Consider the following 27,159-nt stretch of genomic DNA (forward strand, 5'->3'; position numbering starts at 1 on the left):
CACATGTGCACCTAGACAAGTTTTTGTATTTACAGAGGTGAGGTAAGGAAGTGGTCAGGGCAACAGTGAGAATACAAGAAACAGCAAAGATGCACCTACTTTACGAAATGACTTTTGTTACTTACATAAATCTTTCCATGATTCTTATATTGGAATACACTTTAATCTTTTATTTTACTACTTGAAGATTAAGCCATTAAACTACACAACACAGAATGAAAGTTATATCCCATAAATCAGTACCTGCCCACGCTCATAGCCATGAGGGGAATCAAAATCAAGGCTGCACCATAATTTCACTTAATTCTAAAAACCAAGTCTATCTGACATTGGTTTGAAGCAACAGAACCTTTTATCAGATTCCCCTCTTTAAAGAAAAACCCAAGGAGAAATGATCAAGCACAAATGATCACTTCATGCATTTTATTGATAGTCTATATTTTAAATCTGCAGTATGACATCTTACATAGGGAAAAAGCTTCTTCCTAAAAGATAACTATTAATAATCAAACCAGCTTTAATATGACTGACCTTTCAAGGTCTTGTTTTGCATTAAACAAGTTAATTTTTTAGCAGGTGTAAAGCACTGTACAAAAAAAAAAAAAAAAAAAGGAAACTGGGTACATTCTCGAAATTTAATACAGGGCTTCCCAACCAGGAGTCTGCTGGACAGAGATTGGAGAAGGGTATTACGTTCAGGTTCAAATCGAAAAAAAGAGAAACCAGATAAAGCAAGCCAACCAAATTCACTTCACTTTGTGCTCCTTTCTGCTTTTTCAAAAGTCTCTCCCAGAGGTCAGGAAGCCCTGGTGTAACAATCACGTTAGTCTTTACAGAACATACATTTATGTGCTTCACGTTCAAAGACATAAAGGCAGCCTTTGTTACTGTTTCCCCTCCAAATCCCTTCAGGTTCTTATAGGCTTCAGAAAGCTTTCCAAGATTGCTGCCCAGTTCTTTATCTGAATCTAAGTAAACATCTATACCAAAGCAGCTCTTCCTGGGAGAAGATAAAACAGGCACAGATACATAACCAGGCCAATTGCGTACCTACCCAACTTGATACCTGATCACATGGCCCTACATCTTTAAAAGCAGCACCAGGGACAAATGGAGCTATCAAGAGGTAAAATCCAAACGTCGGACAGTTAAAACACATACAAATTACTCAGTTACTAAAAGAATGTTAGCAGAGGGGCATAAAAAGAGTTAAGGCCGGGCAGCTGGTTCAGCCATACCTTGGTATTGGAATAAATCTGCAAGATGAGGAACTTAGAGAGGAACCCTGAAATAGCTAGGCACAGTGGTATGATGGGGTTCACTTTCACTGCATGTCTTTAAGATATCACTCAATCCAAGTGACTATAAAGCAGCTTGTGGATCTTTAGTAAACAAATCCGAATCAAAAGTATGTGTGATTTTGAGTGTTGAAGGGTGTGCCTATTTTCTGCAAATTTGAATAAAAATACCTATGTAGACATGAAAAGAATCATAAAACTGATATAAACTTGTTATTCCTTGAGAGTTCTAACAGCTCAATAACAGCTCTCTTCTACGCTGTATTTTAGATACAAAATGGAGTTACTTAAATCAAGTGGGAATATTAGGTAACGATATCTTAGAAATGTTCCCGTTAAGAACTCAATTTCAGAATGCTAAAAATTTTAAAGGGCAGGTACTTAACTCATAGCTGTTTCTTAGTTGCTTATTAAAAATCTGATTTAAAAATAAGTGAAATACTAATTTCTTGGACCTTGCACTTTAACTTTCCAAATGAAGTATAAGTTGATTTACATTTTCAAATGTTTTTTTCCAAAAGCATAATTTACTTGTTAACTCAATGAATTAAAACACTGTTGTTGAATATTACACATATTGAAGAATTATACTGAGGAAAAAAACGCCTTACACTTTAACATGTGCCTTATCAATCTCTTGCATTACTAAGATACAGAATACCTTAGCAAGTAGCAATCAGCATAGTCTTTAAGAGAATAAAAGTGCCCTGCAAACGTGGCTTCTATATATTTAATAATGGTAATACATTTGACAGGGAAGCCAGTAAGGTAAAACTTAAAAACTCAAATAAGGCAGATTACAAATATTTTTCGTTCACAAAAAGAACAAAGAAAAGGGGTGGAGGAGGGAAGGGGGAATAAAAATATCCTCCATCTTTAAAAGTATCAACAACCACCACAAGGTGTCACTGTATTCTAGCAAGCTGTAAAAATGGCCTTTCAAGAGGCATTTTGCAACATTCACCTCCCTATCACATGGGTATTTTGGGAACCGCTGAAAGAGGTGGCTGATGCTTGATCCATTTCATGTCATGGACATTTGGGAAGCAGGTGATTAAATACAAAGTACATTAAGTGATAACCCTTCATAAACAGAATTTGAGACACTGACACTAGGAGAAAACGTTTGGCACGGAAAGGACATGTTTTCCCAGGGGAAAAAAAAATACTTGAGGTAACACTTATAGCTAACCAGTTTCCTAATCTTAAAGTCTGGATGAACTCCAACGATCATATTTTTGGAGATTATATATATAAATATACATTATATATATGTATATATATATATATATTCCTGGTTTTTTGTTGTTGACAACTGTACACTTGATTACCTATAGTCCAACACTAATGTGAACACTTTTCCTAGTCCCCACCTCCATTAATCATTAACACCACTGAGGTATAACTTATGTGTTCTTCTTAGAGCAAATAGTCCAAATTCACAATATGGCTCATCTTTTAGTGTTGCTACAGATAAAGTCTGCAAACTTTAAACCTAACTTGTTCAATCTTGGTTTTAGTACTAATAAATCTCAACCACGTCAGCTGCTTTGAATTAAACATTAACATCTCAAACACTTCAGATTAATAAGTGAATTTTAAAAATAGCTGAAATATTCAAGGAAATTCAGTTTTTAGTACTTTTCCCTATGCATTGAACAATGTAATCCCCCAATATTGTTTTTTCCTTGTTCCTATTACTGCATGAAGTTCAAACTAGGTCTTCAAGACAGAACCTTTCTGTAATAAAGAAAAAGTGCAAAGATACAAAATGAAATGTAAAGTCTTTTGCAAGAAAATGCTCCCTCAAGAGAATAGGTGTTTGGATGCTGGTGGGGAAAAAAGATCTTTGTTCTCCATTGTACATCTGACACCTACAAATGACCTTGTCTTCAATGTCCATACTAGTCAGTACACACTGGTCATGGACCTTGCAAAATAAAAAAAATCAAGTAGCAAATTCCACTAAAAATATTTGTATTCATTCTACACAATCCAATGGAAATTAATGAGTGCTACTGGAAAAGGTTTCCACATGCACATGTCCAATATGTGCATTCTACTGAAGGCTAAAAACTTAAAATTCTACTTCCAGTGTTTATGAATCGCTTCAATATCTACATTCATAACCAGCATTCTGCATGAGTTACCTCTTTAATACTTCACAAATGAGTAATAATACATCTTGGGAGGTTAGGAAGGTACCTGTTGTTAATAACTTTCTTTTATGCTTAGAATGTGCTGTAGTTGTTTTTAAACTATTTAAAATGAACACCCCTATAAGAACGGTACATTTCATACCAGGAGGAAAATGGGTTTGTTTTTAGCTAATCAGGACTACCCTGCAGATCTGAAAACCGTAGATTACACCCTTAGGAAAAGAGACAAGGAGGCTCACAAATATAAAGGAATCCTGACTTTTACACGGACATTTTTTTTAAAAAGATAAAATGTATTACATAAGCGCCATAAACAGTGAAATCTGCTTATATTAAAAAAAAATAAGTGAAGCTTTGTTTGGACATTATTTCCTTGCAAGAGCAGTACATATCCTTAGTAAACAACTACCATATTTACAAGTTAATTTCCTTGATACTTAGGTAGGATTGAAAGCCAGAGGAAAACATGAAAAATGAGCTTTGAAATAATCTTTACAGCTGATACAAGCTGATAACAGTTAAGGTAGCCAGATAATTTCTAAAGCAGTCTTGTTTATTTTGTAGAGTATCTGACTAGGCCTGGGTAGTTAGCTCACTTTGTTGAAGGCCAAGGATGTGTTCCATCTCTGTTTGGGCCCATTAGCTTTTCCCAGAAAAGCAACGACAGTCCTCCACAGTCAGACTAATCCTAACCCCAAGAGAAATTCAGCATGAGTTACTGGGGTTCTTCACAAACCTTACTAAGGAAACAACATAAAGTGCATATCCCATAGATTGTGAGTCAGCATTCTCATCTTCAAATATGGGCAGCACAATTAAAATTTGAATTTCAAATAACCCAACAGGACTCACTTTCAACAAATAAAAATCCCTTAATTCTTCACCTTGTCTTTAAATGTGAGATATTAGGTCTGTGTTAAGAGAGTGAGTAATGAAACATTAAACAAGTATGCACTGGTACCTTAAATGACAAATCTTGCAAACAATGCAAATTTGAGACTTTCCTAGTAGTACCAACTTCAATTCTTATGCTAAAAGTGGTTTATAGTCTCTTTCCTCCTTTTTTTCCTTTCTTTCTTTTTTTTTTGAGGAGCAGACTTGTAAAAAAACATCACTGTAACTTGTGCTAGGTGGCAGTGATTTGTTTTTCTTAAACCAAAGCTCTGGCAAAATTTGCTGATCTACTTCATCTGCTCAAGTAGAATACTGTGACAGGGATCTTGCCATATGAAACCAGTTCACATCTGTATGATTACTGTCTTCATGAAGTTTAAATTCCTCCAAGCAGTTTCTTTACTCCTCCCGTCTTTCATTTCCTGCCTAAATCCAAGTTAAAATAAACAATTTCCATTGGTCTTCAATGCAGTTGAATTCCGCACTCTGTCCTTTTCTTTGCATGTCACAGTAGCTGTTCACATACATTAAATATTATAGATATGTTCTGCTCTTACATCTACACACTTACAAAAGCAGCTTTGTACTTTGTTTGGTGTGTATTTTTTTTTCTTACTAAGTTGGCTCACAAAAAGCAGTTTTTTTCATTTCTAAGCATGGTACTTTACAGTTTTTAATGCATTAATACAACAGTGCATTGGAAAAGTACTGAGCCTCTACAAAATAGCTTTACATTTTTAAACAAATGAATGTGATTTTTTCACTTACACAAGCATAGGCTTTTTTTTTTTAATATTTCCACAAGATAAATATCTCAATTAAACTATAAGCTCACTCTACAGTGTGCCACAGTGATGGGCGTAGCAGACAGTTATACACTTAGAAGATCCTAACCTTAGTGTTATTTACACTGACATGTCCAATATCACCTTGCCTGAAAAGTGAACAAATGATATTCAGAATGTAACTGAATTTGTGCCAACTAATAACTGGGAATGGTGTAGCTTTAAGCAATCACTTAGGAAACGTGTACTGTAACTTAGTCTAAACTGGGAATTTCCTTTGCCCCTCTTTCCTATGGCACAGGAAACTTTAAAGATCAACATGAAACAGATAAGAGCCATTGCTAAGGCAGATCTTTTAAGATAACAAAGGAGAAACTGATAAGTATATAAGATAAATCATCAGTAATATCAATTACTGATACTGAAATCAGATTTTTTATGTCCTAAAATGTTGCTTTTTAAATATTTCCTTTTATTCTGGAACAGAAACTAGAGAAAGGACAATGATTCATTCAGAAAGCAATGACTCAATTCAGGTTGCTACTTTACATTTAAGCACCACTCAAAAAGTGGACATAAAGCAAGTGATTCCTGTTTGCCCATCACTATACCAGCTACATAGCTGAGAGTTCAGACCTTAATCACACAACGCTTTCTCTGCTACCAGAAGCTAAGACTGCTCTGCGACAAATAGGACAAGTAGAATTCTCAGATAACCAGCGATCGATGCAGTGGACATGGTACTCATGGGAACAAGGTAGTTTACGAAGTTTGTTGCCTTCTGTGTATTCTGTAATGCAAACACTACAGGTTTTTAATGCATCGTTTTCACCAAAACTTCTCATTGCCAAGTTGTCAATCTGTTCTTTGGTGAGTCCTCTAGGTTGGTCATCATCATCCTCATTTAAGAGGAAAAACTGAGCCAGACTAAGGAAGGGCAAAGAGCCACTTTCGTCAAACGTTACCGGGGCCCTGTGTCGACCCTCTCGCCTGGCACCTGATGAGCCTGATGATGAGCTTCCTTCATTACTGCCTTCAAACACCTCTGAGCTAGTCTCGGAGCTTTCACCACTGGAACTGGAACTAGGACTGGAACTTGAGCTAGAACTGGAACTTGAACTGGAACTCGAACTGGAACTCAAACTGGAACCAGAACTGCTACTACCACCAGAACCTCCTCTTCCATTCCGTGACTCTGCCCTTTCCATATTTCGACTGGAGACTGAGCCACTAGGCTCTGAATCACTATCACTGTACATAAAGTAGCTTAACTCACCAAAACCTGTCATTATCTGCCTTAACATAGTCTGAATTGCAACAGATGTAGTCTCACTTAAACCAGTATTTAAGATTCTACGGATTGGAATTCTGATGGTACTGACATACGTTCTCACACCTGCCCGCTCAGAACGTGAAAATGTACGTCTAAAACCTCCTCGTTCACTTTCGTAAGTGACAGTGTTGTTTGGCGTCTGAGACCTTGACCGAGTTCTGCTAGCTATGCTATCTCTCTGCCGATATTCTCCAGGACGAACTCTTCTTACTTGAAGATCAAGGACTATGGTTGGAGGTCTCTGTCCTGATCCTGTCGATTCACTACTGCCAGTTGTGTCTGAAGAACCTGCTCCTTGTGAGGCATTTCTTGTTCCAGAAGCAGCAAAAAGACCTCTACTTAGCAAGTCAGGTCCACTTATTTGCTGTCTCAATGTTACGTGGTGCCGGGTTCTAGAACTTCCCTCAGTCTCGTTTACCAAAGGATGCTCAAAAGTCTGAGATGAGATACTATGATGAGATCTTCGTGGAATTTCACTCATTGGATGCAGTGGTGACCTACTTCTTTCAGCTCTTGCTCGGGTTCTCCGATGGTCTGGGCTCCTGCTTCTTGCCCTTCTCTGACCTCTGGTAGGTGGAACCTCTCCTGTTAACGCCTCAGTTGAATTTCGTTCTGATCTGGATGGCCTTGCAGATGTTGATTCAGAACGTGGATTTTCCACTTGCCTTTGGCTGTTGTTGTCCATACTTTCTCCACTGGAACGTCTTGCAGATGGCTCATTTTCATTCTCTGGATTTTGGCTCCCATTATTACGGTTAACATTAATCTCTAAACTGAATCTGAAATCACCACTGTTTGGATTAGTCCGGCTCACTGCTCTCCAAGATTGGTTTCCTCTTTGCCCACTTCTTGTCGTATTTCCAGTTTGTCTGACAGAGTTAAGCCAGTCTATTATAGAGTCACCATTAGACACATCATCTGAAGAGTCTCCACCTGTTTTAAAAAAAAAGGAGGAGAGAGGAAGAAAGCAGAACTACTAAAATTAGGATACTCATGTAAGAGTACTCTTAAAACTTTGTATTAGGAAAAAAGAACAAAGGTTCTGCACAAATTTCGCATTTACAGATTTTTGTAAACCATACTGCCTAGATGTGCAAGTAAAAGCAGGAAAGTTTCAATTCCATTTTTAAAAAGTAAGCTAATCTTAGAGAAATTTAGACAAATTTTTTTTAAAAAAGGGAATCTGAAGGAAGTCTTTTTTTCAACACTTCATCATATACAGAGCCTAGAGTACTACTGTGGACCATCAGAAGACAACATTTTTTTTAGTCTACTGTCAAAACACTAATGTAATCAAGCAAGGTAAGCACCAGTTAAGGTACAGGTATTTTAGTTCAAATTACATTTCTGTCAAATTTTCATGAGTCTACATTTTTTCCTAGTCTCTTGACTTTAGGGTCTTTGATAATACAGAACATTTAAAAATACATAACTGCTTTAGCCACTGCAAAACTATAAATAGGATTTACAAGTTTAAAAGTACTTGAATACTACTTCATGTTACGAAGATTTTAAATTAACATGAACCTAGAGATCAGACCAAAAAAATAGTCTGAACCTAGCACAGTACATATAATGTTCTGTTCAACAACCAAACTGTTATCATAGCCTTTTATGTTAGTCAAATTCCTTACTTCATATTGGGAGAGAAACACCAGACCTGAGGTGACAGTAAGATTTCTCAACAGTGGGACTATTTATATTTTGAGCCAGACAATTCTTTGTTCTGGGTGCTGTACTGTGCATTTTAGGGTCAGATGTTTAGCAGTATCCCTGGCCTTTACCCACTAGATGCCAATAGCAAACCCCCAATCACAACAGCCAAAAATGTCTGCAGACATTGTCAATATCTCCGAGGACGGCAAAATTATACCCCACTGAGGACCACCAGGTTAGATAATGCAACATTTTTTTTCTGCTGGTGAGGAACTCATGTTTATAAGGACTAATTCAGTAGGTAGGGGGAAATTTCAATGGAGGTGGAAAATTAGGAAAAAAATCACATTTAAAATAAGCCATTCCTCACTATGTCCCAATTAACACAAACACCCCAAAGGTAAAGCAGGAAAAAATGCTGACATTCTTATCAAGTATCAAGAAAATGCCAGTTATCTTTCTATGAGAAATTAGCACCAAATTAATTTGTGCCACTGCTGGATCATCTTTGGCTGACATTTACCATTATGAAGCTCCTTATCCATTCCATCTTCTACTCATCGCCCCCAAAGTAAAATTACCTCTATTTTCATCTGAGTTTTGTGGTGGTGGACCTTCTTTAATCTGTTGTAGTCTTCTCAGCAACTCTTCCTCAGTACTTTCACCTGCAAATAGTTTAAAATGTTTGCCAAATTATAAATAAAAACCAGTGACTCTTGTCCACTGGAGATGAAAACCAAAGAGTGAGTAGGAACCTGGGTAAAATTCACTTATTTGGGAGCACATTACAGCTTATATTTATACATGTTTCTTTCCAGTTTACTAAATGATTTTGCATACAATATCTCATTCTTTAAAACTGCAACTCTGGGAGGTAGATACTACCTGCATTTTAAAACAAGGAAACTCAGACTGAGTGAGAGACTGACTATGGCAGGGCGAGATCATCAGCTTAGGCATTCTGACTCAAGTCTGGTACCGTTGGCTCAAAATGCACTCCGTCAGAGCCATGCTAACTAACCCCTTACCTTTTAAAATGTAAGCATTCAAACATTAGTAAAATTCAGTAGAAATGAAGAGGAAGAGAGATAATGAATTTTAACTAAAATCAAATGGGACCTAATCTGGCAAAAGAGGATAACCAAGCACAAAGTTCTGAATAACTGACAATCTTACCCAAGACTAGCTCTGAACGATTTTGATTGGGGCATATTCAGGGAATCAGAGATGACAAAATAGAGTTAAATCTGTCCTAAGAACTAAAGTTCCCACTAGCTCTTTTACACATTACCAATGTCTAGTAAGTTAAATAAAGCTAAATAACAACAAAAAGATTGTTCAGCTCCACTATTTTCAATTCTGATTTATATAAATTCATAATATAATTCATAACTAAAAAACCCAATATAGGGTAATTCCAAATATGAGTGAACAGAATCAGGTAATAAGTACAGCAGTCAATATCATTCAGTATCCCTTGTATCATTAAAAACACATTTCATAATGGCTAAAGAAATAATTTTTTAAAACAGGTTTTTTTTTTTTTTAAAGACCAGCAATTTACACACATAAATCCTTAAACTACACATTGCGTACCTGGGGTGCCTAGCAAATTGTTATCCCTCATAAGCCTATAATCTTCTTCACTGAGGTTATTTACAAATTGATAGAAAGCTTCTTCCCGATCCAATCGGTCCATCTGACTTCTGCGCTGTGCTGCAGACTGATCACCACTTCCTTTATCGTTAGAATCTGAGCTTTCCATCTTGGTGAACAAATGGAAAATTATCTAAAAGGAGAAAGGAGATCAATCTTGAAAACAGAAGTCAGTATGTATTCTATAGAACACTTTTAATTATGCAAAAATCCAGAATGCAGGTCGAGACATGGATTTTTAGACCTCGAATGAAATTTCATAACAGAAAAACTGAAAAGCACTGTTATACTAGGAAAAGACTAGGACAGGGGTTGGCAAGCTATGGCCCATGGGCCAAATTTAGCCCTGGTGCCTGTTTTTTTCCTTCTTGAGATCTCAAAGTGATTTGTACTTTTAAATGTATGTTTTTAAGAATATTTTGTGATGTGTAAAAACTATGAAATTCAAATTTCAATGTTCATCAAGTTTTACTGGAATACACCCATACACATTCATTTACATTGTCAATGGCTGCTTTCATGCTATAATGGCAGAGTTGAATGGTTGTGACAGAGACTGCATGTGGCATTCACTGCTTTGTACCGATGATCTGTGCATTGTAATTTGCAGTGATACAATATAACTTCACAGCACTTCAAGTGTCATTTTTAAAATTACCAGTGTACACTTACGTTAAATGGAGAGAAAGTGGACTTTGAATGCCACCCCTAAAGACACAGTGGAGTGTGGTGATTATTTTGTTATTATACTAAATGGCAAAGATTGCATTCATTATGCAACGGTACTAAAACTGTGCTAAAATAATAAAATATACATTGATATTATCAGACTAAGCACTCATCATAATATTCCCAATTCACAGGAAAGCTATGGTCTGAAAAATCAGAAAAGTTTAAAACAAAGTATCACGTCATAAAATACTTCTTCAAAAAATAAGAAATGATGCTTCAACCAGAGTTAAGTTTCTAAGTGGCTCATTTGTTGGATAAACAAGGAAAGCCATTTATCAATGATGTGTCAGTTAAACTGTGTTTCACTGCAGAAGCTAAATGTGTCCAGAGAAAATAAAACTTGTTTAAGATTATTAGCCTTTTGATGAGTAAGTACAGATGCTCAAAAAGGTAAGGATATTGGGATTATGTCAATGGTCAAGTGAAAAAAAAAAGCAGCAAATGATTGAGGGTTTTCCCTGGCTCTTGATGAGTTGACAGCTGTAAAGGAAATTACTCAGTTGTTGTTTATTCAAGGAGTCAAGTGTTCATTATTTGAGGAGTCTGAAGTAACTACAGAAGTACTCTCTATGAATAGTTTGCATGGTACAACTACAAGTGATGATATTGTCAAAGAAGTTGAGAAAACACTAATTCAGCACAACCTGAAGTGGAATCTGCTAAGATGTGTTACAACTGAAATGGTAAAAATGTGTAATGTCATTCTAAGTCAAGTAAGCCAGAAAGAGAAAGAAAAATACCATATGAGATTGCTCGTATGTGGAATCTAAAAAAAAAAAAAAAAAAAAAGTGAACATAAATACAAAACAGAAACAGACTCATAGAAATAGAATACAAACTTGTGGTTGCCAAGGGGTCAGGGGGTGGGAAGGGATAGATTGGGAGTTCAAAATTTGTAGATACTGACAGGCATATGTAGAACAGATAAACAAGATTATACTATATAGCACAGGGAAATATATACAAGATCTTGTGGTAGCTCACCGCAAAAAAAAAAATGTGACAATATATTATGTTCACGTATAACTGAAAAATTGTGCTCTATACTGGAATTTGACACAACATTGTAAAATGACTATAACTCAATAAAAATGTTAAAAAAGAGAAAACATAAATAAATAAATAAATAATAAATAAATAAATAAATAAATAAAACAACCTGTGAGTCAAAAAAAAAAAATGTGTGTAGAGCACAGAGACCTAGCTGGCCAAATTTACAAAGCTTGTGAAAATGTAAGGTGTTTAAAGTCCATGGTTATTCATTACATTACTCATCAGCAGTTAGTTTGTAGAAAATATTTGAACCTATCATATCACTGAACCAGTAGGATCAATGGTGAACTTCACTACAGTGGAAATAAACAGTCAGATCCATGAATTTTTCCCAGAAATAGAAGCTGAATATCCTGACTTGCTCTACCAAATGCCCATTTTGATGGCTTAGCATTGGCAAAGTTTTACTGTGATTTGTTGTACCCAGGTCCAAGATACAATTTGTTTCTGAATGAAAAGAACTACTCTCAATTACTATTACCAAACAATGAATGGCTTAGGAAATTAGCTTTTTCTGAAGGCTTCATAATGTTTCCTAATCAATTCAATCTAAAACTACAAGGCAAAACAGTGCTTATAGGCAAAATTTTTACTGCAGTAAAGTCATTTCAACAATAACTAACACTGGAATCACAATGTCAAGCTGATTTATGCACTTCTTGTGCTATCAAAGAAATGACAGCTCCACTTCCACAGAAATTTGTAGAAGATATATTTTCTGAGCACAAACTACATTTTCAGAAGTGTTTTTTTTGGACCTCAATGCAAGTACAAAGGGAATGTCCTTCTTTCAAAATCCATTTAACTGTGTAACTAAGGACGCTTCCACATAACCCTCAACTGAAAGTGATAACTCTGTGTAATGGTATGTCTGCTAAAAGGTAAATATCAAGAGAATCTACTGGAATTCTATAAATGCCTTCTAAGGGGTGAATATACTTTATTAATACTACATGCTTGTAGATTAATTAGATGTCAAAACCTACCTATATGTGTGAAAAGATATTTTCAAAGATGAAATATGGAAAATCTCATTTCAAGTCAGAAACCACTAAACATCTGCAAATGATTTTGATGCTAAGGGATATGTTTAGCCCCAATTAAGCAAAATGTTATTCCCTAACCCCCAAAGAATGTCATTCTTCTCATTAGTATACCTATACTACAAAATGCTGCACTCAATTATTATGACATTTTGAATTTTCTCCAGAAAACTTTGTGGAAATTCGGCTTCTTTTTATATAAATAACTATGTAATATGCTAAATTTTGATTAGCAAAGCAAAAAAAAATTTACTATCTGGTCTTTTACAGAAAAAGTTTGCCAATTCCTGCTCTGGATAGTGCATAAAACTAGCCAAAACCTCTTAATTATCATTCACTACTTGTAAAGGCTTAGGAAGTTACTATATTGGCAGATTTCCACAGACTCAATTAACCACTCTAATGAAAAAACAATAGTAGTATGCAATCTAAAATAAGACTCCAAACAAAAAATTTCATTCTCTAATTCTTTTCCTTCCAACTCCAGATTGACTTTATTTAAGTTCCCACTGACAAAATAAAACTTACTTCCATCAACATATGAAAATCTGATTTGTGGAAAAGAGGTAATCTATATTGGTACTAAGACTTAACCTCACAACACAAGTATTTGGATGTTCACAAGTTAATACTAAAGAGAAAAATAGAAACAAATCCTCTTTCAGATATTAAAAACAAGCCTCTACCTGTCTGATGAATCTAAACAAAATTTAGTCTATAAATGGGCACGTCTAGATCTCCATTGTTTTTCTCAAATCATTCTTAGAATTACCTTATCATTGTTTAAACAAATAAGATAGTATGTCAAGGATAGGGAAGGATAGGGAGACCTTAATATTTTGGGAAAGAGGTTTTTTTTTTTTAAACATTTGATCTCCTTTGCTTTTTTTAAATTTTATTTAACATTTTTATTGAGTTATAGTCATTTTACAATGTTGTGTCAAATTCCAGTGTAGAGCACAATTTTTCAGTTATACATGAACATAAATATATTCATTGTCACTTTTTTTGTGCTGTGAGCTACCACAAGATCTTGTATATATTTTCCTGTGCTATACAGTATAATCTTGTTTATCTATTCTGCATATGCCTGTCAGTATCTACAAATTTTGAAATCCCAGTCTGTCCCTTCCTACCCCCTGACCCCTTGGCAACCACGAGTTTGTATTCTATGTCTGAGTCTGTTTTGTATTTATGTTCTTTTTTTTTTTTTCAGATTCCACATATGAGCGATCTCATACTGTATTTTTCTTTCTCTTTCTGGCTTACTTCACTTAGAATGACATTCTCCAGGGACATCTATGTTGCTGCAAATGGCATTATGTTGTTTTTTATGGCTGAAGAGTATTCCATTGTATAAATATACCACAGCTTCTTTATCTAGTCATCTGTCGATGGACATTTAGGCTGTTTCCATGTCTTGGCTATTGTAAATAGTGCTGCTATGAACATTGGGGTGCAGGTGTCTTTTTGAAGTAGGGTTCATTCTGGATATATGCCCAGGAGTGGGATTACTGGGTCATATGGTAAGTCTATTCCTAGTCTTTTGAGGAATGTCCATACTGTTTTCCACAGTGGCTGCACCAAACTGTGTTCCCACCAGCACTATAGGAGGGTTCCCTTGGGAGTTTCTTAATCTCCTAACTATGATTTCTTTATAGAAATTTCTGAAAGATGTTGTTTTTATAATAACTTGCAACTTTAAGAAGACCGAAGTCCACAGCTTAAATAAAACACCCATAAAAGTTATATGGGCCAGGCAAAAGAAAACCAAAAAAGGAAGCCAAATTTTTCCATATGTACCTAAGTTATACGATTTAGTGTTGGTAATGGTAATAGTAAGTGATTAATTTAAAAAATACAGAAAAGCACAAAGGAAAAAGTTTAGCCATAATTCCTCAAACCAAATAAAATCACCAGTAACATTTGGCTAATATTAAGCAGTTAATACTTTGAACATGGATAACATGAAAGTCATGACAAAGTCCACTTGTGAAGGATCAGAAAATAGTTCAGAAAATAATTTATAAAAAAAGTACAACTCATTAGCATTGAAAGGCTTTAAAAATATTAATCTTTCAAAGAAGGAAAAAAAACATCTTTCTGATAAGTTCTGACACTTGAAGGCCATAAACCAAAGGTAACAGAGAACTCACATACCAAGGACTGTTAGAAGAATGGCACAAGTCTTAAGAATAAGTGTCAAGGAAGTTAAAGCCTGCGAGGAACAGAAACTTGGAAAAATATGGGAAAGATTTTTAAAATGGCTTTGAAACACAAAATCTGAAACAAGAAAGGGGTCTTGTACTAAGCATGTGGGGGAGTAGGTATATAAACAGAAGACGGTAGGTAGAGATACTCAACTTCTATTTTATTCAACAAGGAGATTCACCTTCCAAACTGGGAGTAGTGGAAGAAACAAATTTCTCAAAGAGAGAATCAAGAGCCCAAAGTGCAAAACTTCCAATGATAATCTCTGAGAAATCACAGAGAACAGGATAGGTGCTAAAATACCAGATTTTAAAATGATCTAATCTTCAAAGAAAAATGATGTCTGTAAACTACAGCATAGCAAAATCTGACAATAAACCTAGGAAAAAATTCTGCAATAGACTATCAGATACACTGCAAACATGTAGAAGAAATATGTTCACCAGAAGTAGGGCTCACTGCCAAATTCACCTCATTTCCTTTATATATTTTTCTTTCACATAGAACTTGCTTTACAAGGTTCTCACATTAAAAGCACCTGGGGAGCTCCAGCCCTCTGGCCACTGGTGGTGGGGAGCCAAGGGTTTAAAAAAAAATCACCTGGGAAGCTCTCTGGGGCTGGCCAGACAGCTATATTTTAAAAATTTCACAGGTAATTAATTCTATTGGGCAGTCAGGACTGAGAATCTCTTTGATAGGGACATCAGGATAATACTGCTGACTGGTCTGGCTCGGTTACTGTACAGAATCTAAGAAGGTTTCACATCCTATTGCTATAGAGAAATGTGGGCTAGATCAGTGCTTCTCAAACTTCACCATACAAAACAATCACTGAAAATCCTGTAAAAATACAGATTCTGATTCAGTAGTTTGGGGATGGGGCCTGAGAGCCTGCATTTTAAATCAGTGATGTTAGTGATGCTGATGCTGCTGATTCTAGAATCAGTTTGAGTAGCAAGGAGCTTGAAGACAATACAGTTTAACAGTGACCCTCAAAGATTACAGAGCAATGTTAACTTGCAAACCACCCTGTCTTCAGCATTTTAAAAAGAGCCATGTCAAAGACACGCTAACCAAATCTATAATAGACAACGCAAAAGTGGGAGTTAGTAATGACGATATGTGATAAAGAATATTCTGAATTCTCAGTGGGCTGTGAGGATGAGCTGAAATCAAACAAAATGATGGTAAATGTGCTATCTTAAAACACTTTATTAAGGGTTATCAAGCTGAAGTAACACATAGTAAGAGTACAGAGGAAAAACCTGTCTTGGAAGTTCACATGAAAAAGACCTGAAATGTTTAGTTAACAAAAGCTCAATAAAAAGCCTGTTTGACCTGGCTGCTAAGAAACCGAAGAGTCACATGGTGCTTTCCTAGACTACAATGTTCAAATACTGCAACCTGCTGTTCAGACTATGAGTGGAGTATTTGAAACATTTAAAATACCTCTAAAACAACATTGCCAAACACAAGTCAACACAGGAGTGACCAAGATGGTGAGAAGCCAGGGAATACCATAAAAGAAATGGCTGAATTACTTGGAGATGTCCAGACAGAAGACAAAACTAAAAATGGGCATGATTACTATCTTCAAATATTTGGAGTTGTAACATGAAAGAGAACAAAATCATAGGGTCAAACTAGGGCCAATAGTTGAAGAAATATGGAAGCAGATAATTCTCATAATAGTCTAACAAACAAGACTGTCCAAAAATGGATGCAACCACCCTCCTGAAGCAAGCATACTACCCATCTCTGGAAATATTCAAGCAAAGGTTAGATATTAAAGACAGGACTCCTTATTAGGTGGGAGTTTGAACAGACTGATTTTAAAGGACCTTTTGGACTAAAATGTCATTAAGGATGGATAGTCCCTTGGTTTTCTATTCTGGGGCTAGGGTCATACTGAGCCACATATTTCAGTGATACAATTTTGTTACCAAACTTTCTTGACAAGACCAATCTACTTATGCTGCCTCATCATAGCCCTCCAATAAATCTTATGCTTAACTACCTTCACTTCTACTAATGCTACTCCTTCATCAAAGGTTCAATGAAATCTTACCACTTAAGAAGCTATTACTATCTTGCAAACAATTTTTTTCATCCATCTCTGAACACAGCATTTGTCCGTGCCACTAGTGTCACTTTCTGCCTTACACGGTGTTTTTATTTTTGAAATTTTTATTTCACTAATATTTTTCATTTATCGAACATAATCGAATATCATTTCAACATGTTATCAATGTGAAAAATTTGAGATGTTTTACATTCATTTTTTAATACTGTCTTAGAAATCTGGTGTGAAGTTCACAGCACATCTCAAGCTGGATGCTAAAATTTCAATGGTTAAAGTGAAATGTAGTCCTAATGAAACAACAAAGTTGTGTTTAATGGAAAATTTTTACACTGCTTCAGTTTTTCATTTAACTTAATTGCAATTAAAGAAAATTAAAACTTCAGTTCCACAGTTACATTAGCAATATTTCAAGTGTCAGTAGCCACTGTGCTGTGCTTAGAGGCGACCATACTGGACAGTGCAGCTTTAAAGAACATTTGTAAGGTAGAGAAAACTCCATGTATGGAAAGAGCTTTAAACAATGTATGAAAAGAAAAGGCATTGTTCATGCTCTATAAATTGTTCATGCTCTATAAACCCACTCTTTATATATCCCCTTTATATTTTCCAAAAATAAAATAATAATGGTGAATACTCTACAAATATACATAGGATACAGGATTCTTTCTTATGCTCACCAATCTTCAAGATTCACTCTCAAACTTATAGAATTTTTAACATTTCCTACATGGAAACTAAAAACAAAACACTATACCTCTATTCAAAACCCTCCCAACAGTGTGATTTTAGTAATTGCTGAATCCTAAATAGCTCCTACCTGATGAGTGTACAGGTTAGTTTATTCTATTCAAGAGGGATTTTTATTTTGGTTTTATTTTATTTTTTAATTCAGAGTTTTAACAATGAGACACACAAAGCAATATGTGAACAAATCCAAACTACTATTACTTCCATAATAATTTGCTGCTCTCCTTTCCCCCTACCTACACCAGAGAAGATCAACAAAAATATTTTCCCCACATGACATCCTGCAGTATATCTCAAAATCGCACCTAAACCAGCAAGGCTTCATTAAACAGAACACACAATGTTTTTGCTAAGGTATAGGCTTCCATTTAGAAAGCAGTTTGTTTCTTATAGTTGATTAGGGCACAGGGAGAGAAAAATCTGATTTGCTTCCCTACTTTTGCCCAAAGCCTCCATTCTTTCTGCTTTATTCTGCATTTCCCCTGGGCTGGGAGTAGGGGTCAAGAAATTTCAGCACTTAAGGTAAGACATCTCTACCCTCTACGGACATTTAGGGAGTGACTTATGACTGTAATACCTGCCAAGGCCCCCTGGACTAGAGGTGATTACACTTTGAAAGAAAAGGAAATCTTGAATGTAACCAATGCCCTCAAATGCTTTGTAAAATCATCTTACACACACCCAATGAGCCTGGTCTCATTTTAAGCAGTCCCTTCACTACCTAAGTGCTGTAAAATGATAAAAAAAAAAAGGGGGGTAATAAATCTAAACCAGAAGTTCAACCTTGGTAGATGTAATGTCACTATCGTTTGGTAAATAAAAACAAACTTTTTAAAGATTAAAGCATACCAAAGATGTTAGGAGACCATGGTCCATACAATCAAATACAGATCTCTCCTCATTTTGGTGTGAAAAGATTAGTGAAGAATTACATTAACAAAATGGGACTCTAGATTCTACTCTTTGGTGAACAAAACTGTGGTACATTTCCAGTTTAACTTACGTTAATAGAAAAAAAAAAAAAGAATTCCCACACCCCACTGATCTCCTTCTATCATCATAAAAGAGAAGATCTTAAATCTTTTTATTTAGTTACCGTATACTCAGTTATAATATTCATGTGCCCAAGTCAGAAATTTCAGATTGAGTACACAGTTAGCATCAGTCACTTTTAAACTTAAATATTTCTATGGAAAATTTAACAATAAAACAATTTAAGAGAACAAATATGTAATTGTTCTTAAATCACCGAGGTCTCTCCTCAGTCATAATACACACTACCCTATTTATACAGCCCTTCTACCTATATTTCATTAAATCCTTACAACAATCCTATGAAGGAGGAATTACCAACTGTATTTTACAGATAAGAATCAGAAGCACAGAGAAAGGAAGTGATTTACCAAAGACCATGTGGCTAGTAAGTGTTTCGAACCAGTAATTAAAGCCAGGTCGCCTGATACCAAATTCAGTCAACTTTTCACTGAATGGACAACTGCCTCTCAGCATATCCCAAGACTATATACTTTCTAAAAAAAAATACATTCCTTCAATCCCAACAGCCATGTCTAAAATATCCAACCTCACTATGAGCTTTTTATACCACATTCACTTCTGGTATGAAAACTTCCAAAATAACAAAACACCTTTTATAAGCAGTATGAACCCAGTAGGGCTTAGTTTTAAATAAGTCAACTTTAGGTATTTTTGTTTTAAATACAGTTGCCCCCTCAGATAAATAGCATATTTTATTAACCTTATTTCTTTCAGAGTACTGTGTGCCAATACATCCAAATCCATTCTTGGAAACAAGCAGCCAACTTTGAAATTTTGCCCAGTCATTTCAAAACCTACTCATTTGATCAATAAATGTATGACTGTCAGGTAAATTGAATTCCGGGGAGGAAAAGTTAGCAAGAAAATCAAACCTAAGATTTATTCTTTAATTAGGGAAGTTAAAACAGAATTTATTCACCTTGAGAATTTTCAAGCATTTTTAGAGATCTCCAAATCTCCTATCATACGTTAATATAAATTATGCAAATTACTATGTTCCTGACCACTGCTGAAAGTATTTCATCTAATTTTCCTAATCCATGTACACGAATCTTTAAAAAATGTAATTTTGTTTTGATGTTAGGGTAAAAATTCCCTTAAAACATATTGTTCAGTACTAGCTGGTCAGGAGACCTGGTGCTAAGTATAAGCATGCATATTCAACAGACATACTGCATCATAGTATCCAACTGAGAAGACTTAAGCCACCAAAATATAGAGTTAACAACTTAAAAACTGAATTCTGAAATGCAAATGCTTGTGTGAATATCATTTTTAAAATAAGCCACATCTATTAAGTCTGGAAGAAATAACTCCTTTTTAAAAATGGAACGGTATAGTGGGAGGGAGGAATCAAGGTAACCTACTATCAAACAACTACTAAAGTATCTTGAGCATTGTCACCTTCTCAGTGTGTTCATACAAGCTCCAAACTCAAGAGTGTTCCAAAGCAGAAGACACCAATTAAAAAAAAAAATCATGGGTATCAACATAAATATGTGTCATTCTGCAAAGGAAAGGGAACACATCGATCGTATTTCCAACAGAGGTTCTTCATTAGGAATCTCACAGAGTAGATGAGAATTAATGACATGAAAGCCTTGTCAGTAAAGAAAATGTCAGCTTGATGATACCATCACCAAAATGAAAAATACTTAATACAGGTTTTTTAAGAGTCGAATAACAAAAGAACTGCTGGATTTGAGGTCAGGATATGAAGTACCATTGCATATGTAGTTACCAAAAGTGTTGGGAATTCTTCATATATAGAATGTTTAACTAAAATTTTTCAGCATTTGTTACAAATAAAAGCCTGATTATCAGATTACTTTTTTATTCTATGAGTAGCAGAGTGTAATTCAGCTCTGTGAAAAGGGAAAAAGAGAAGTTACTGGGTTCTAGACTTGAGTGTAACGTTAACTAGCTATGTAAATTTGGCCAATTTATTTAACATCTTGTGCCTCAAGATCTCCATCAATATTAGAGTGTTGGATTAAACTATCCACAAGGTACCTTTACAGTTCTATGAATCTATGACTATGAATAAGATATAACCCATGTTACATTACAATATTAAATCAGAAAAATAAGGCTTAAGAAACAACACGAATAACTAACATGTAAGCTGAGAAGCTGTGCTTTTGTTATTTCACTCATACACTTCTCCCTTTTTGTAACTATCTTATTTTTTTTTAAAGAAATATAAAGCATTCCTCTTTAAAAAACACAGCAGGGTTGATGTTTCACTGTCTTTATTTATTGCATGATGCTTCTCACCACCCACACAATTTGTTGATTACTTCCATTATTGGCCTATCAGAGGATGCTACCAAGGCTTCCACCACTGCTGATACTACTATAGCAATACGAGATGGCAATGTTGATGTTAGCTTACTAGCATTGCTCACATTTTTCTATCTTTACCACTTGAAAAGGACAGCAGAAAAAACGAAAAGGATTCAGAAATGTCCCTCATGTGTCTAATCTCTGCTCACAAACAATTTTGACTACTATAACCTTCTAAAACAGTTAAATCGAAAGATTATTAAGAATGTCAACAAAAGAAAGGATGGAGACCAAGCCAAATGCTGCCAATTCACAGAATTCAGTCAGTAAAAAAAGGAAACCATTATGATGACATTTCAATTCACTAAAGTACCTTAGACAATGAATTCAATCTTCGATTTCCCATTTTATGTTTTTTTATTATCAAGCTACATCACTAAATTAGAATTTGGTCTTATCCACACTAACTCAGTTCTGACTTCTCATTATTCCCAAGAAGTCAAAAAAAATGACTCAAAAACCCAAAAGGTTCATGTGTTTTTTTAAGTTATTAATGTAAAATCACTGATTACTGGCAATTTTGGTGTTAATTGGTAAATAAAGTACTGTATTTTAGGATATAAGTTTTCCACCAAAAATTAACTATTTAAAAAAGAGTGAAGCCATTTTTACAATTAAAATCACTTGACCAAAAAAGAAATTATCTACACAAATGACTGTTATATTACTTGAGGAAAACAATTATGTGTTACAGAACTAAACATGTTGACTACTGTGCTTCCTGAACCAGTGTTTTACACAGAAATCATGATAAAGGTGACCATATATCCCCGATTTGTCCAAAAGAGTATCACAGTCTACAACTGTTGTCCTGTAGCAATTATTAACAACATGGCCCTCTTTCACTCTTAAAAGTCCCCCAGTTTGGACAAATTATATAGTCACCTTAGATATAACTGACACTAACAGGAACTTTGGTCAATAAAAAAACAAAAATTGTAATTAAGAGTTAAATCCTTCCTTTATACAGTCAAGCGGAGAGCAAGAAGAGCATTTTTCATTCCAGCAAAAATTAAAAACACAGAACACAAATATTCCCTTTATCCCAAAGAAAGTATCACGTTCGTCACCATGCAAATACCATAATAGCAGGTCAACCTGCAGTTGTGAAATTATTGCAAGAGGTCCACGAATCTAGATACACACCACACACTGTCTACAGATATTTGTCTCACAGATATGTAGGTGGTATTATATCTAATGAAATTAAAACCTTGGGTTGAAGCACTGAAATATGAGAACATCTACAACAAAAATATCAAGTATATATTTCAAGAGCAAAACCACAAGTTCACAAATATATTCTCAAACTGTTCAAAACTGCCAAGATTTTTATACCTAAAAAAACTTAATTTATGAAAGTAAAAAGTGAACTGCTTGTTTATCTGGGAACCTCCATACTCAAGGTTGAAAAAAATAATGAAGGAAAAAAATAGACACAGAAGTATTACTGTTTTTTTTACACTGGTTATCAAAATGTCAAAGGATTATGTAAACTGGATACCATTTGAAATCAATGGGCCATAAAGGTTTTGGAAATCTCTGTGTTACACAGATATGTTAAGGAATTAGACTTACAAAAGAAAACCATGTCCCCATCGTAGGCAGTGGCCAAAAATTCTAGCACCTCATTGGTCTGCGTTTGACAGAGGACTTTTCACTTTCTAATTTGTTATCCACTCTATGGTAAAACCAAGGGAACGGAGGCTGGTGAGTGATTTGCTCTATTTCCCAATCCGCTAGAGCTATGGAAAAAGTAATATAGACATTGTAAGTCCATAAACACAGATGTCCCATTTGATCTACTGCATTATTTAAGGCCTCACTATGTGTTCACTAACCTGAAAGAATATATCCAACCAGCCTAACATTTCTATATACCATTTCATTATTAAGCTATTTCTTAAAACCATATCTGATTTTAAATTATCAAATTATATCACAAGCAGTAACAGCTGGAATAGGAACCGTGACACAGAAAAAAGGGGAGGTGTAATTCTTAAGTCTCACCTGCTTCATAAAGCCAATCTCCTTTAAGTATTAACAAAAGTTTTTGATGCAACATAACCCATAGACTTTTTAATTACAACCTTTCATTTTCTTTGCATTTCTGATCTAATTTAGATAGCAATTAAGTCTAGAGGCATAAAAGTTTAGCGACTCTGGCATCAGACAGATGGGTTAAAATGGAGGCTCTACCACTTATTAGCTATTTAATTGAGGACAAATTACCTAATCTCTCCTCTGAGTCTCAGTTACCTCTGTAAAACAGTTAACATCCTCACTAGGTTTTGCTCTAAGTATTACAATATTATGCATGCGAAGCACAGGACCTAGCACATAAGTATTCAATACAAATTAGTTATGAATTTAGGCTAACTACCCATCCCAGTTTGCCTGGGACAATCTAGGTTTGCACCTGTTGTCCAGGCATAATTATTAATAATGTTCCTTTTGCCCTTAAAAGCATCCTGGCTAGGGTAATAAATTCTGTGGTTACCTTAATGATGATAATGGAAAGGAGTTAATGCCAATTTGAGTATTATATATTAATTATGACCTTTCGGATCTTGAAGGAAAAAACTGAACACCACAAAAATAATGTAAGATTATATTCCTGTAATAGAGTCTACTTATATTTCATTTAGTTATTCAATAAACATTTAAACATTACTTATACCCATCCCATCCCAAAGATGATTTAAGGTAGCAAATTTCTATTTTGTTCTTTCTGTTCTATACAGGTACTGGTAAACTTCAGACATCATTTTAAAACAAGAAAATTCAAGATAAAGCCCTAATTAGTTCCAGCTACTCAGAAACACTACTCTTAGAACTCCCAGTGAAAAACACCCATTCTGATCTTGAAGAATGCCCAACACCAACTACTACATATTAAATAAGGCCATCCAAGTACAGGGCCTGCGAAACAATAAATATTTTAAAACATGCATTCTACACATAAATCATCAGGAGACGCAACAAAAGATAAATTACCTGACTGTTATGACATAGTATTGTAATACAATAAACTGGATTTTAGTTTTCTTCACTCTCTGCTCTAGAAAAAAAAAGAATCCATTATTCTTCCTCTTTAATAAGATAAACATTTTCTTTGAAATAGACATCCTAAAAAGTACATATCCTATATATTTTAGACACACATACTACATATACACACACACACACCATAACCCAACCTAATTCAACATTAGTATATTTGGGGAGACTGAGTAGGTCAGAGGGAACAAGGAATCTCATATGTTAGATATAAGCTTTCCTTTAAAGGCTGAGAGCCAATCTACTTTTTAATGTAAACTTACTTAAAATAGGCCTTTTCTAATCAGACTAGTAATGATTTTCAGATTCTTATAGTTACTTTCAAGAACTTATCTGGCACATTACACTAGCCTTAGGCAGGAACTAAAGTATTAAAAATCATCAGGACATCTTAGGCTAAAGAATGAAAAATTCTTCAGTAAGCGTATCCTAAAATCAAATTTTAAAAATATTTAGACTGGTCTTCCCGGGTACTTTATTTTTACAATTTACAAAACTTGATTTTGGGGGAGTGATAACTGTGCCTGTCTGCTCTCAAGTCATCCAGGATGGACATAATGTACCTGATGGGATGATACGAGTATTTCATCTTTAATCACGAAGAATCAAAGAAATGATTAGTAGTAATATGTGTATTTCTTCGTCCCTTCAATCATCCAAAGGCACTGCGGTTAATTCTGATTCAGGAAATGCGGGCTCCTTATTTCTAGCAAAAAATTACTGTGGGGCCTTGCAAATAGTGGATGACAACCTGATATAAACGCTCCCTCTTGCCCCAAAACGAAAGAGTGACCTAAATAACAAGCCTGCTAGGCCTCAGATTCCCGGACTAACCTGTGGAATAAGTATGGTGAAACTGTCTAGGGAAGGAACGTGGCTGTCTCCTCCATCTTGAAATTAATCAGCATAAGGGAAAAAGGGACTGAGTATTCAGGAAGCAGAAGCCCAACCGGTTAATACTAGTTACTAAAGCTATGGCGTACGTGGCAGGTACCGCCCGCAGAAGCCGAGACCCTTAGGCTTTTTTTTTTTTTTTTGAGGGGGGGAGGGGTTGGGTTGTCCGCGGATTGAACGGAAATTAACTTCAAAATCATTTGGCCCAATTCCCACCCTCACCCAGGGAAAAACAACAAACACGCAACGGCTTTTCCCTCCCTTTTGGCGGGGATTCTTACAGTGGTATCTGGCAAAGAATACACCAGGGTTATTCGAGCAGGAGAGTAAACCACATTTGCCTCAGATCCTCAGGGAAGATGTCATCGTGGCCCCAGGGGGCGCCTAATTGATAGTGCCCAGCAGAAGGGCTCAAAACAGGGTTTTGCAAATCCTGGGAAATCTAAAGGCCCAAGAGTTCCAGCATCTAACTTAGAGCAGCCTGATTCCCACCCCCTACACCATTTCCTAAACCCAAGCCCGCCGTGTAAAAGAGGGGTGGGGGAGGAGGAAGAGAGGGAAGTCTCCAGAGAACCGAGGAGAGAAAAACCTGAGACGATCAAAGATTCTCACGCCTAAGGCCGACACTGGGAAATCGCCTCCTCCAAATTCTTAAGGTTCCGGAGGGCCCCGACTGCGGCTCGCGCGGCTACAGAGAGGAAGTACTACCCACCTCCTTCCCCTTCTTCAAAGAGCCTGTCGACTATACACCCAACTAAAATGGCAGCGGCAACTACGCCACGGAGCCCCCCGCAGCAACCGGCGCCTGGGGTCCAGAGGCGGCGCTGAGCCTCCGCCACGATGGGCCACTCAGGCCATTTTGAGAGAATGCAGCAGCCGCGACTCCCCTGTCTTCCTCTTGCTCTCCATCCATTTCTCGGAGGATTCCCAAGGCTTCACTTACTCGGTTTTAGTGTCGGGATCCGACTCGGTCGGTTCGGCCGCCGCCGCCGCCGCCGCCGGGGCTCCTGCGGGCCTCCCTTGCCGCTGCTCTCAAGCCCGCCTCCGGTGAGTCGCTAGTTGAGACCCGCCTCTAGCCCAGCGCCTGCTCGGAGACGTTGCTCAGGCAGCCATTATCTTCCCCATTGTTACCAAGCAGCGACAGGAAACGACTGCCCACAACAGGAAGTGATGATGCTGTGTCCCAGCCCCGCAGGCCCACTCCCAGCCTATTAGCCAATCCCAGGCGATTCTTCGAAAAGGCTCGGTGGGAAGGGGAGGAGGCCCCTGACGACGCGGCAAGGCGGGCCGCGGTCTGGAAAAGGCGAGCTGCTGTGACGCCCACCATGTGACAGGCCCCACCTTCCTCCGCCATTTTGAATTGTGGAGAGAAATTCGCGTTCTGAGAATTGTGGGAACCTTCGCTTTCCCATTTTGAAAGCTGGAGGACGTCATCATCTGACTGCTGGAAGCGTTTTTCAGAGAGTGAGGAATGCGGTGTTAATCTAACCTGACATCGATTCACAGTTAGTCCAGACCAGTTAATATAGCATCTTACCTTTATTCAGAATGTATTTATCGAGCGCCAGCTGTCTCTCAAGCACTGTTATAGTGTTGGAGACACAGCGGAAATTAAAGCAGACCAAAATCTCAGTTCTCAGGAGTATTTATATTCTATTTGGGGGAGGGACAATAATTTATATGTATATATATACGTATATATTATATATATATTTAATGATAAATGCTAGGGGAGAAAGTAAAGCGGGGGAAGGTGGGTGGGAGAGCGCCCAGTGGGGGCGAACGAGAATTGCAATTTTAAAACGTGGTCAGAGATGGCCTCTCTGAGATGGTAATTCTGAAATAGTTGAAAAGGGGCGGTGATTATAAAAGGGTGGGAAAATCTGATAACATTGGAATTTCAGGGCGGTTAGGGAAGACCTTTCTTAGATGGTAATGCCTGAAGGAAGGTAGGGAATCAGTTCCCCGGCATGCACCTCCTGTTTTCACAGTTAAAGAAAAACAATTGGACCCACGTTTCAGGATGTTTCCTTGTTTCTTTCCCCATGTTTCTGTTTTCTGTGTTTTCAGGTAACACTCCAGCTACACTGGGTTTCTCACTATTCTTCCAGCAGACTAAACTTGTTCCCACCTCTACAACTTTACATAGGCTG

The 27,159-nt window shown here is 36.4% G+C and overlaps 1 protein-coding gene across 3 annotated transcripts; it reads right to left on the reverse strand.

Annotated features, from left to right (window-relative positions):
* Nucleotides 1-408: 408 nt before the first annotated feature.
* On the reverse strand, nucleotides 409-26,134 carry RLIM (ring finger protein, LIM domain interacting). 3 transcript variants are annotated; one of them, XM_032474937.1, is made up of 6 exons: nucleotides 25,950-26,134; nucleotides 24,050-24,113; nucleotides 22,631-22,797; nucleotides 9,722-9,914; nucleotides 8,707-8,790; nucleotides 409-7,402 (listed from the first exon to the last, which is right to left on the reverse strand). In XM_032474937.1, the coding sequence occupies exons 3-6, from the start codon at nucleotides 22,649-22,651 to the stop codon at nucleotides 5,778-5,780; spliced, it is 1,923 nt and encodes a 640-aa protein (XP_032330828.1). In that variant the 5' UTR covers nucleotides 22,652-22,797; nucleotides 24,050-24,113; nucleotides 25,950-26,134; the 3' UTR covers nucleotides 409-5,777. The 3 variants fall into 3 exon arrangements, with proteins under 3 accessions (XP_032330828.1, XP_032330830.1, XP_032330829.1); XM_032474939.1 differs by lacking the exon at nucleotides 22,631-22,797; XM_032474938.1 differs by lacking the exons at nucleotides 22,631-22,797; nucleotides 24,050-24,113.
* Between the last annotated feature and the right edge of the window lie 1,025 nt (nucleotides 26,135-27,159).

Source organism: Camelus ferus, chromosome X (genome assembly GCF_009834535.1).
Source record: "Camelus ferus isolate YT-003-E chromosome X, BCGSAC_Cfer_1.0, whole genome shotgun sequence".
In the NCBI taxonomy this organism is placed as follows: Eukaryota; Metazoa; Chordata; class Mammalia; order Artiodactyla; family Camelidae; genus Camelus; species Camelus ferus.

Excerpts from the sequence above, each read along its gene's own strand:
- RLIM (XM_032474937.1), bottom strand. The coding sequence starts at position 22,651 with ATGGGGACATGGTTTTCTTTT. Across the intron at positions 9,915-22,630 it reads TGGGGACATGGTTTTCTTTT|ATAATTTTCCATTTGTTCAC; the intron begins GTAAGTCTAATT and ends TTCTCCTTTTAG. Across the intron at positions 7,403-8,706 it reads AAACTCAGATGAAAATAGAG|GTGGAGACTCTTCAGATGAT; the intron begins GTAATTTTACTT and ends TTTTTAAAACAG.